General features: G+C 38.5%; 1 protein-coding gene across 1 annotated transcript; it reads left to right on the forward strand.

Moving 5' to 3' along the window:
* The first annotated feature begins 330 nt into the window (after positions 1–330).
* LOC117810775 (AFG3-like protein 1) lies at positions 331–11,902 on the forward strand. Its single transcript, XM_034680732.1, has 17 exons — positions 331–535; positions 1,849–1,939; positions 2,060–2,119; positions 2,222–2,337; positions 2,880–3,029; positions 3,131–3,205; positions 4,744–4,868; positions 4,960–5,233; positions 5,392–5,529; positions 5,640–5,793; positions 5,875–5,982; positions 7,439–7,564; positions 7,686–7,796; positions 8,252–8,367; positions 8,514–8,714; positions 9,632–9,826; positions 9,984–11,902. The coding sequence occupies exons 1-17, from the start codon at positions 425–427 to the stop codon at positions 10,209–10,211; spliced, it is 2,379 nt and encodes a 792-aa protein (XP_034536623.1). The 5' UTR covers positions 331–424; the 3' UTR covers positions 10,212–11,902.
* Positions 11,903–12,876: the final 974 nt, after the last annotated feature.

The raw sequence follows: 12,876 nt of genomic DNA on the forward strand, positions 1-12,876 counted from the left end.
AAACCCGACTGTTATGTAATGCTAGAATAAAACAAATACTCCAGGCGACCTAGTGGAGGCTGGTTCATTCATAGAGAAATATTTGTTGAAAAAAGATTAAAGCAGGATCACACTGAACCCAGTGCACCCACTGCAGCTGACTCTGTAAACAAACAAAATACTAATTTCACTGCTTTATGCACAGAATGTACGCCCCAGCCTTTGTCCTGCGCAGATATCTTCTTAATAACAACTTATTGAGCTTTAGGTTGAGAGAGTAAAAGATGAACTAAATTCACAGTAGAATCGTCCAACACATGAAAGCTCACGTTGTCCTTCTGTACGGAAACCTCGCGAGAGGACGGTGGGCTGATGGCACTGGGTGTATTGTTTGATACTTTTACTAGCCGTGTAGTGCGGCAGAGGTAAGGTAACTGGAGTAATAATGGGTCTCCTCTCCATAAGTGTTGGACCTTTTCGGAACCGGGTCCGGTCGTGGAGCAGAGACTTATCCACAATTTCATCCACTTTTCGCAACAGCAGGACGTTTACGTCGGTATGTTTACTTTGTTTTGTTTTTCTGAATATGCCAATAAACGTGGTACTCCCATAGACTGCACAATCTATGGGTACCCTCAAGAAAAAAAGCATGCAAATTGTTCTTTTGCAACAGTTACTCGCATGTTTGTTATATAAAAGTGTGTTGCATGAGCAGAAATTCTCTAAGACTGAATTTGACATCTGTCGTGTGAATGAACCTATGGAAAGAACACGGTGTTCCTCCGTGCATACTGAAGAACCCTCTCAAACCTTTACAAACTAGAAGCTACAATGTGTATAACTTATTTAACTTATTTATTTTAGTCTGTATTTGTGAAAGATGGCGAACGTGTAGTTTAAAAGCTACTTTTGTCCGTTTCATAATGTTGCATCCGGAGGGGGTGTGTCCTAGTTGCTTTGGTGAAGGGGGCGTGTTCGGCCATGTTCTTATTCATTATTTGTTTGTCAAAAAACAATGTTTGTAGACCTGCATAGTGTCATGCAGTAGTAGAGGTTAACATATGAAAATACGGACCACTTCCTTATTAGATGGATTTTTTTCTCCATTGTTTTGATTTCATTGTAGTCTTACTTTTGAAATAAGATGCAATAGAGTACCACTCTCTGGGCTGTGACCTGCATATTTGGGGTTTCTGCTTCCCATGGAACAAGCTGTTCTTTAATAATGATCAGTATTCTTTGAATACAAATCTGTTTGGGATCGAGGGTGAAGTGTTCTATTAAAATATAGGATGGCACATGGTCCACTAAAGTCGAAACTGTTGAACCACAAAGGATAATTTTATCTCTGCTTGGCTGCTTGGTTATAAGAGCCCAGCTGACACAATGGCAGGCTAAATTAAGCATACAGTAGGGTTATTACAGGCTGAAAACGTGCCCCAAAAATTGTTTTGGGACAATAAAACTGGAGACTATATTTGTTTTTTGTATTGTTTCTTAATGTTCATTTGATCTGTTTACTTAAGTCATGGTAGGAGTTATTCTCTGTTGCCATACTATGATTTTGTCCTTAATTAATCTGCACAGGCAACAGATTTTAAGTAAACCTTATGTGACTTTAACAGCATAGGTGTATGGAATTAGTGTATCAGCAACAGACTTTATGAAATCAGATTAACTGGGCCACACTACTCTTAGGTCTTAATGGGATTATAGTAATCCTGAAATAATGTTGTGAGTTGTTGTTTTGGACAAAAAACTTGTAGTGGAACAGATTTCTCATTAGAATAAAATGTGTTTTGAATGTCTTTACGTATAAGTCTTTATGGCTTCACAGCTTAAAAATGTATCTTTTGTTTATAATTTCAGAAATCATCACTGATCCAAAGGAGATGTGGAGGATTATATCAACACAGTTTCCCACTAACCCGATGCCTGAGCTCAAACAAACCACCAAGGGGTAATGTATCAGCTAATGCTTCAACACCCTGTACAATCAGTACACAATGACATCAGTCCTGAAGTCACTGTATAGCTTTTGCCCCTAATTCTTTTGTTTTCTCTTTCGCTGCTTCTTTAGGTTTTGAGAAATTTTTCCCAAAGAGTGAAGAACGCTCAGGAGTCAACAAATCTGCTGAAGGTGAGGAAGATTTAAATTATCTTCCTAACAAGCAGCATTTGAATTTCCTCAGTTTTCTGTTGTTTGCATAGTATGGTACAACCTTCTGCCACTCTTTTAAAGAAAACACCAAAGACCCAGAATCTCTCGTGAGTGAAAGACAGAACACAAATGACGACGGGGACGAAAGACAAAGAGAGGGAAAGAAGGAGGAAGGGTATTCATGGACACGCTTTCAGGTGTGAATCATGGCGAGGATTATTTATACGTACAACATTTATTAAAAACAACACCCTCCAAAGTCTTTATAAACTTTTCTAACCCTGTTTGTTCTGATTTGACTTATTCATGCAAAAAAAAGTTGCATGTGACATACTTTGTCACTTAAAGCAGTCTGCTTCGACCTACTCAGGTCTTCAGCACTCTTAGAATAATATATGTTTAATGATATGATTGTAGATGATAGAGTGATGACTCTTTCGTCCTTGAAAATGTCCCTGTCACTTTATATCTTTGTCAGATTTCCTCATTTGCTAAATTTAGATTAAAAAACAGACGCAGTCAGATCAAGAAGTGTTTCTTGTTGAAGATGAAAAATAATTAAAGCTGCTACACCAGTGACCCATTTGTAAACCTCTCAAATGTTACAGTTGATATTATAGCACATGTAGTTCGTCAGTCTTCACACAAGTTTGAGTGTTTTTAGGACATGCTGATACAAACTCCACTTTGCTCTGTGGTTCTCTTCTGGATATATAAAAAATATTTCATTATCTAACAGGAGGATTTCCCCTTGGATGCAAAAGTGGTGCGTAACATTGCAATAGGAGCAGCAGGCATGACTTCAGCTTTCTTGTATTTCTACTTCCGGGAGACAGGAGTCCAGATCTCCTGGAAGGACTTTGTGCATCACTACTTGAACAGAGGCTTGGTAAGAGGGAGAGAGGGTTTAAGTTTTGGTATCTTCGGCAAACGTGTATTTTTATTCTGCTTATTTGTGTGAACACATTGGTAATTGTGCTTTCTACACAGGTGGATCACCTGGAGGTTGTCAACAAACAATATGTCAAAGTGATTCCTTCCCGGGGAGTCAAGTCCTCAGACGTGGTTAGTAATAGTTTTTTCCTTGTTGTATGTCTTTCTGTTTAGTTTTAGGTTCTACTCTTGGTTTAGGCCTGACTAGGCATGTCCAAAATACGGCCCAAGGTCCATTTATTTATGGCCCCAAGCTTCCATCTTAAATTGTGTTATTTATATCAAAGAAATTAATCACATTCTGAATCATCTGTACATTTGCAGTTTCTTTCAAGCGCACAAACAAAACTAAAGACAATCCAGAAACGTCTCAAAAAGCTTCATAAGGACTACCTGTCTAAAGCCAAAGCACTGGGAATTCTGCAAGACGGCAATAAACAAGAAACACAAGAACTCTTAAAGCTGACAGGTTTTCAAATTAATGTTTTTGTCATGATGTGAAAATGTTCTTGATGAACACTAAAAGTTCAGAAGAGACAAAAGAGGACACAAGACAAGATCAAAATTATAAAATTGTACAGAAAAGGCAAAATTTGGTGCTTAAAAAATGTTCAGAACTCTGGAAAATAATTATTTTGTTCTTAAAATGTTGTCTGCTGTTCAGAAAAGTCTCAAAAACAACATGAAAAAGAAGTGTGATAAAATCCAGATCGTGATCCTGCCATAGGAAAATAATGATGCAATATTTTTTTTCCACATTGCCTGAACCTAATGAAAAACATTTCCTCCAGAACAAGATAACGTTTGCTAATGTTTACATGGCTTGTGGAGAACTAAGGACTTAGTTACTGTTTTATTGAGATTTATTTTTTAAATAATTGTTATTAAATAGAGATTTCATATATAACTTTTATGATTCCTAAGTCTCATTAGGAGCCACTGGCACTGACAACATCATATGCGACCCTCTTTGAAAAAGTTTGGACACCCCTGGTTTAGACAAACAAAAAGACCCTCCAGTATATGAAATGCTCTGCGATTATTGTGCAGTCATCTTTCTCTCTAACACCTTGCCATACAGGCTGATAGACTTTAACAGGCCTTAGGTTGACCTATGTACTTAGCCATTAGCGGAAACACTAAAAAAACAGAAGAGTCATACATTTGACAGGATCAATTTTTAAACTCAATGCCCTTCCACTGTGATTGTTTTGAACTTTCGAACTTTTCATCCCTAATGCTATGCTTTAAGATTGATTTGAGCTGAGAAAATGTGCTCAAATTATTTTCAGGGCCTAACTGAAATCTATAACTCTAGAGTTGCTTAGCCACCATAAGCTACTGGTTCTCCTTGACCAAGAAGATCAAGTGGAACCTCAGAGTGCACTGAACGGAGCACTGGTACAATTAAGTTCCTTTTTAAGATGAAGAATTAATTTGCTCCTTCCTTATGTTTCCTCATAGTGTGAACTGTCTTGTTTTCATTCAAGTGAAAGCACTATCGATAGATAAATACTTTATTGTTCCCAAAGGCAATCGAGCAAAGTGTGCACTGCCTGGGAATCGAACCTAGGTCGCAAGAATGGGAACATTCCATGATACCACTACACTAGCGGTGCAATATGATATATCCTGCATGTAATCCGATTACTGTCATCTGTATGTTTCAGAGCTTCTTGTGGTTCAACATTGGCAGTGTGGACTCATTTGAGCATAACCTTGAGATGGCCCAGCAAGATTTGGGTGTAGAGCCTACACACAAAGTCCCTGTTTTCTACAGCAGTGAGAGTGACGGGTGAGGATCTCATCTGAAAAGCTGCTGAACTTTTTCTTTCTGACTATTAGACTATCTAGTCTAACTGAGCTTCTTTCTCCTTCCCTCACAGGACTCTCCTCTTAAGTGTTATCCCGACATTACTACTGGTCGGCTTTTTGCTTTTTGCCTCGCGGCAGGGGCCAATGTCGGGAGGCCGTGGAGGGAAGGGCCGAGGAAACCCCTTTAGCATGAGTGAATCCAAAGCCAAGGTCATAACAGACAATATCAGTGTCCGATTCAAAGATGTGGCCGGCTGTGAGGAGGCCAAACTGGAGATTTTAGAGTTTGTCAACTACTTGAAGAATCCTCAGCAGTATAAGGAACTAGGAGCAAAGATCCCAAAGGTGAGCCATATGGTATAGTAAATTCCTTTACAGTTAAGAATTGTGGTAAAGAATAGGATTGTTAGGTTTTTCGTGGCATTGTCATATACTAGAAAGAGTGCAGGCTTAAAATGATTTACTTATCAGCTTCAATTTGATGTGCCTGCCTTTGTTTTCAGGGAGCAGTGTTATCGGGTCCTCCTGGCACTGGCAAAACCTTGCTAGCCAAAGCCACAGCAGGAGAAGCCAACGTCCCCTTCATCACTGTCAACGGCTCAGAGTTCCAGGAAATGTTCGTGGGTGTGGGACCAGCAAGGGTCAGTATAAGGACTGAAGTCAGGCCTCTTGTTTGAACTGGTAATGCAGAAAACACATTTGAAAGCCTGTTTGATAAATTAGATGATTTATCTTCCTTGTCCTATGATAGATAAGAGATATGTTTGCCACAGCTCGTAAAAATGCCCCCTGCATCCTTTTCATCGATGAGATTGACGCTGTGGGCAGAAAAAGAGGCAGAGGGGACTTTGGTAACCAGAGCGAGCAGGAAAACACCCTCAACCAGCTGCTAGTGGAAATGGATGGTAAGCACGATATTACCTGCTTTGGTGTTCAAACCTTTCATTTGCATTTTCTCATAACGTTATTTGCTTATGTCGTTACAGGTTTCAACACTAGCACTAACGTAGTTGTTTTAGCCGGCACCAACAGAGCTGATATCCTGGATCCAGCTTTGATGAGGCCCGGGCGATTCGATAGACATATATACATAGGTAACGTATCTGAATCCTGCCCGTTATAGTATACTCTCTAAATCTGCATTGTTTGTGGTTACTACATCACTAAAAAGCCTTTATGAAGTATGACCAGCAGGTTTCTATTTAACCGTATGTTTCTATATTCTCCCCTAAAAACCATGCTGACCTCTCTCCCTGTTTTAAACAGAATTTGTTTGTAATGTCTTTTCATGATTCCTGGACTCATAAGCAAACACTGATTTTGACAAATTTTGTGCTGTTCTTGCCATCTGGTGTAAAGCAGTTGAATGCATCTTTCAGTAGCATGGTAAGACATGCAACTGGGGGCTGTGCAACAGAAGCAATTTAGTGTTAGTGATGTGCATGCAGACCCAGATTAAGCTGTTTGTGTTTTTCACTGCCTTAGAACAGGTGACTCTCTTTACTCATAATTGTTTGGTTTCCATTCAAAGCAGCTTCAAGCCTCTTAGACTGCCCTCTGTTCTTTTGCTGGCGTCTGTTCAATTATGTCATCATAAGCTTGTGTTGGAGACTGTGTGCTTTTATCTTCAACATTAAAGTGGTTAATGCTTTTCTGCTTGCTGAGATCTAATTAACCTTTACACCAGCAGTGCTGGACTGTGGTGGACAGGGCAGTTTTTTCTCTGACAAAGAAAACAGGGTCAAACGGGTGAGCTGTCTTTTTCACAAAAGAGAGATTAGATAACTGAGGCCATCATGAGGGAGCCAGTCACCACTCTGTGCGTTGTTGTTGACTTCTTTTTTTGTTCCTTCTGTGGTTACATGTAAACAGTCAGATTAGAAATAAAAGTCTGACCTTGTGACTTTGATAACTCCTGAAAACAGTTCCCTCTTTGTTAGTGCTCAAGCTTTAGTTTGAAGGTCTGTATGTCAGTCGAGCCAGTGTGACGAAAAAAGGCTGAGTTTGAGCCCCCTAGCCAACAGCTGCAGTGTTCCCGCAGTCAGCTGTGCCTCTCATTGGAAGACTCGTAATCTTAATATCTTCAAAATTGCCACATTAGAAAAAAATTCAGCCGCCTATCCATGACCTATCCAGACTACACTCGTCTTTTGTACCAGGTTGTAAACATGTTTATTTCTGCTGTAAAGATCATCTTTTTCCCATTCATGTGTATGTGGTTTCCGGTACTTCCGGAGCCAGCTTCAAGCAGATTCTCGATGAACTGCATCTTTTAGCACTTCCGCATTGGACTCATATTTTTAGACCGGAGGTTGCCGCTTGGGCTGAGTCCACAGACTGTCAATAAATACATTTAAGTTCCGTGAAAAATTGCTTATACTGTTTCTAAGCTGTATCAACAGTTTAGTCTCTGCATCAGTAACTTTAGCATGTTATCATGTTATAGTAAAAATACATTTTATCCCTGCATATCTTTAATTTATTTTAAAGCTACCATGTGCCAAATCAATAAATACCTATCTTTTGTTTGCTTGTTTCTTGTATTTGCAGGTCCACCAGATATCAAAGGCCGAGCGTCCATCTTTAAGGTGCATTTAGGACCTTTGAAGCTGGACTCCAATATAGCAGAAGAGGCTTTGGCCAGGAAGCTAGCTGCACTAACCCCAGGTTTTACTGGTAAGAACAACGTATGCTCATGTGAGCTCAGTCGTTTGACAGATTTCCAAGGACCTTAGAATTTTTCCTAAATGTCTGTTTACACTCTAAGTGAATTTTTGTCTGTCTTTGTGTATCTCAGGGGCTGATATTGCTAATGTATGTAATGAAGCTGCTCTGATCGCTGCACGTCACCTCCACCAACATATAATCACTAAGCACTTTGAGCAGGCAGTGGACAGAGTTATCGGAGGTAAGCTCACAACCACATGTACCTGATAGTATGACATTAATAATGTGTAATAAAGCTTCATTAAATTAGTGTCTGGTAACAGAAATGGACTTAAAGGGGTTAGTTTTTTGTACACATCTGTCATGTACTATTATGATATACAACACTAGTTCACTTTAATTATTTATATATTAGTTAATATTTTGTATTTACCCCTCAATGCTGTAATCTAGGAGAGTCAAACAAATGTAAAAACGGCCCTAAAAACGACCTCCCCTCCATTGATTTAAATCTAAGATACATTATGTGATGTGATTTTATGTGCTACTACAAGTTAAAGTCTTTGGCACACTCACCCTCCTCTCATCTGAATCCACAGTGTCCCAGAAGGGCACATAAACCCTGATAACTCTTGCATGTACAGAAAATACAAAGATACAAAGTGCAGTTTGGTAATACCTCCTTTCTGCTCTCAGGTCTGGAGAAAAAGTCTCAGGTACTTCAGCTTCCAGAGAAGACCACTGTTGCGTACCATGAAGCCGGGCATGCTGTTGTGGGCTGGTTCCTAGAACACGCAGACCCTTTACTGAAGGTACTCAGAGCATTTCCTATACCTCTGCTACTTGACTGTCTGTATACACTGACATGATCCTCTGTGTTTTTGCCTTTTGTGTCACATTGGGATATTCCCAAAACTTCTCTTAGGATAATAATATTAATAATATTTTACCCCATCAGGTGTCCATTGTTCCCAGAGGTAAAGGTCTGGGTTATGCGCAGTATCTGCCTAAAGAACAGTACTTGTTTAACCAGGAGCAGCTGTTTGACAGAATGTGCATGATGCTGGGAGGTCGAGTGGCTGAGCAGGTTTTCTTTCGCCGAATCACCACCGGAGCTCATGATGACCTCAGGAAAGTGACACAGTCTGCATATGCACAGGTAATAATAATAGAGTTTGACTCAATCTAAGGCCATCAAGCCCATTTGCTAAAGAATAAGATATTAACTATGTGGTTATAATATATTTGGGCCTAAAAAGAGTTTAAGTCATAGCTGCAAGCCTTCATGTAGATTGCTGCGTTAATCGAACACTATAAAACACATAGTTTGGTAAGTACGTTAACTTCATTGTTAATATGACTGAATGAACATGTTGATGCCTAACAAAAGTCAGAATGCTTATAAAGCTGCGAGGAAAACAAAAAATACTGAGGCCTGTCACGCCCTCCATGGTAGATTAGTATGATGGAATTTATGACATCTTTATAATAAAACAGATCACCTTTTCTGTGAGGCTTCAGAAAACCAAATTTGAAGTATTTTGGGAGAAGTGGAAATCACATATTGCCCCAAACTGCTGATCCTTTATTTGAATATGTTAATGAGGTTTATTAACATTTGTGTGTATAGTTATCTGTCACCTTTTGCTTTTTTATGAACAATGAAATTCCATTTTTAAACTTTTGTTTTCTGTTTTTTTAAATTAGTGTTTAATCATATCGTTTATAACTGAAAAGACAGATAACACTGGTAGACACACAGAAACAATGACTGTATAACTGTGTGCTCATTTGATTCTAAATACCATAAAGAAAAAAAGTATCACCCTTTAACCAAAATTGTTTTCTAAGGTTTTCAAATATATGACACATGTTTCAGCCACAGTTTACTTTCAAAGTGACCCAAGAGTGAAATTGACGTACATTAACAATGATGACCATGAGTTAATAAGGCAATTTAGGCGGCCAGTGCTAGTTCCTGTTCTTTTAACAATAAAAATTGTAATTAACAAGACTAAAATTATTTCAAATTGAGCACTTCCTGACCCCCAGTTCCCATTTATCTCTCTGTTTCAGGTTGTACAGTTTGGAATGAATGATGCAGTGGGTCAGATGTCCTTTGACCTCCCTCAGCAGGGGGATATGGTTACAGAGAAACCTTTCAGTGAATCTACAGCTCAATTCATAGACCAGGAGGTCCGTCTACTTATTGATGATGCCTTCCAGAGAACGCTTCAGCTCGTCACCGATAAGAAGGACATGGTGGAGAAGGTGAGAAAGGTTGTTAGTGTCTAAAGAGAGAGACTATAGAACCTAAAACTCCTTGGCTGATGAATTCAAGGAAATGGCTAAAACTTAACTCGAACAGCCAGCTGTGCTAACACAACTGCTGATATTGAAAATAAATCACTGTTGTTATGTATTGCAGGTGGCAAAACGTCTTTTAGAAAAAGAGATTTTAGACAAAGCCGACATGGTGGAGCTGCTAGGAACTCGTCCCTTTCATGAGAAGTCATCGTATGAGGAGTTTGTTGATGGAACGGGGGACTTGGAGGAGGACACGTCTCTACCTGAAGGACTGAAAGGCTGGAACAAGAACATAGGTGAAGAAAAGCGCATGCAGGATCAGCCAAATAAATCAGCTGTGTACCTGTAGGTGGACTTGAGCTGAAAGAAATATTCCATTGGATCCAGGTTAGTGTTCCTCGTGTGCAACACAATCTGGTCCAGACTGCAGCCTTTCTGGGCTTTGAAAAAAACCTTGTTCATCTCAATGACAGCTGCAAAGGGAAATCTTGTGATCTGCTGCATCGGGTCTATAACAGCCAAAAAAGTGATATTTGTTCTGATTGTTTGAGTGTTTGTAGCCTGCATTTTACTGGAGAAGCCTTTCTTCCACATTCTGTGCCGTCCTTTGCTGCAATGACATCAGGGCTGAAACTGGAAACCTTTTTTTATTTTTGTAAATCTGCTGACTGTTTTCAAGATTATGAAAACTTTTTAAACTATTTCAAATTTAGTGAAAAAAAAATTCTAAGAAGCTAAGATCTTCTTCAAAATACTGCTTTTATCCCTACACAAGTCAAAATCTCATAGGCTCTTGACAGAAAAAATAGACTTACTCTAAGGCTTAATATCCTTATACAACTTTCCTAAATTCCAACATAAAAGTCATCACTTTTTGGAAATTTAAAAACGTTTTTACCTTCTAAGAATGCTACAGGTCCTGACCACCCTATGGTCCTGTGAGTAGCTGAATACTATAAATGCACTTGAGTGAGGAACCAGGTTTTTTGCTTTGGCTGTGCCTGTGATTATTTTAGAGCTGTCTCCAGCTGTATGGACTCTTTCACATTACTTGTACAATGTATCTCAACTTATATTAATACACCTTTATTTTATTATGTCCTCAAACTGGTTCTCATGCATACAAACCAGTAAAGGCAGCTGTTAGAACTAAGGGTTTGCTTGAAGGTGCATATGTGAGAAATGTTGCTAATATAAAAGGATCTTATGTACTGTAGTTTTCTGTTACTCTTTATTCAGGACTCAAGCTTTTACTCTAAAACAGATTTTTAACTCTTCACTCACTCAAACTACCTCGCCCTCTCTCTACTCTGAGCTCCCTCTTTAAAACAGTTTTTCTGTCCATTATGAAATGACTTCTATGCTGACACTTTGTATGCTTCACTGCAGTATATCTGGATAAATAAGGGCTGAGTAAGGGCTTAAAGAAAAGTGAGGATTAAACAGCTTTTCTTCCAACGGATTAGGTTTTCTTAAATCCTCTCATATTTAGTGAAATGACTATAAATTTTGATGTTTAGAAAAGTATCCCTTCAGCCTATTGTAGCTTGCTTATAGTGAAATGTCTCCTGATTGTGAACCAAGAAAGCAGCAATCCCATCTCATGGTTACGAGAACTACACCTAGAAACGCTGTTAGCATTACACAATTAGTCTGTTGGGTGTTTAAAGCATTTGCTCCTGAGATGAGTTAACAGATTTAATATGAAATATACTTGAACTATTAATGCCTTGCAGTATGAATAAGACTGTTATCAGGATTTTCTGGTTTAAAGGGCCCTGACCAGCAGACACTGGAACATTTTTGTCTTTCAGATTAAAGAATAACATAAATGAAAATGAGCAGGCAGGTTGTATATAAAGGAAATGTGTGTTTAATGCCTGCTTGGCAATCCCCTTTTTATTGTTTTTGTTTGATGAATATTTCTTTTTACATGATGTAATGATTGTTTATTTTACATTGTGATTTCAAGATTGACGAAGCTACCTAAATGTGAGGCTGTTGTGACTCACACCAATAATAAAATGTTTTTATACCACACTGATCTTACTTTTCATTTCAAGGTTTTAAATTGTGACCTCTTGGCACAGTTTCTCTTTCAGCACAATATACAGTTTGAACACAAGTCTATATTCTATTATAACCAAACAACCAACATGTGTTTCAAAACCTATACTAAGAGGCTGTTATTAAAGCTGGCAGGTTGGGAAAAAAGCAGAAGTCCCCTTGAAGACGCAGTGTGTAGTAATGATCTGCATTTAGCAGAAAGACTTTGTAGAAAAGGAATATTCATATAAGTGAGTGTATTATCACCTGAATTTAAAAACTGGTTTTGTTTTTGCAAATTTAGAATGAGCCCTTTATATCTACTCGGGGTGAGTATTGCCAAGAACCTCTCGATACGATACACATCACGATACTTAGGTTACAATATTAAGTATCACGATATATCACGATATTGTGATATATTGTGATATTCTACACAGTTAACTAATAAAAAATAGGGATGGTGTATGTAAATCATACAATATTACTCAAAACTGAAAGGAAAAATTGTGTCAAAACTATTTGATTGGAAACAACTTTTCCACTTTATTGTTTTTGAAATACTGAAGTTGTATTGTAGTTCCAACTCGACTAAAATGTGAATTTTTACTATTACGAAAAAATTGATATTAAGAGTTTAAATATCTATCATATTGGAGGTCAAAGTATCGCGATATATTGCTGTAGCGATATTTTTTCACACCTCTAAAACCTACATATGAGCGGGCCCCGTCCATGGCAGCCATCTTGAATCACCATGGACAAACTAGTAACATTAACATTTTGGTATTTAGTGAGTAGCTGCACAAAATGCACTGGTTGAAAGCAGTAACCTGCATGGAGAACCAAAGGCTTGTGGTGCTAGCTCTGCTGATGTGAGCCACACTCTGCAAACCAATTTAACATTGTTTGCTCAGACTCTGTTATTCCGTTTTTACCAACGTTTAAAAAATTGTGCCCAATTCTGA

The sequence above is a fragment of the Notolabrus celidotus genome, chromosome 3, assembly GCF_009762535.1.
Source record: "Notolabrus celidotus isolate fNotCel1 chromosome 3, fNotCel1.pri, whole genome shotgun sequence".
NCBI lineage: Eukaryota > Metazoa > Chordata > Actinopteri > Labriformes > Labridae > Notolabrus > Notolabrus celidotus.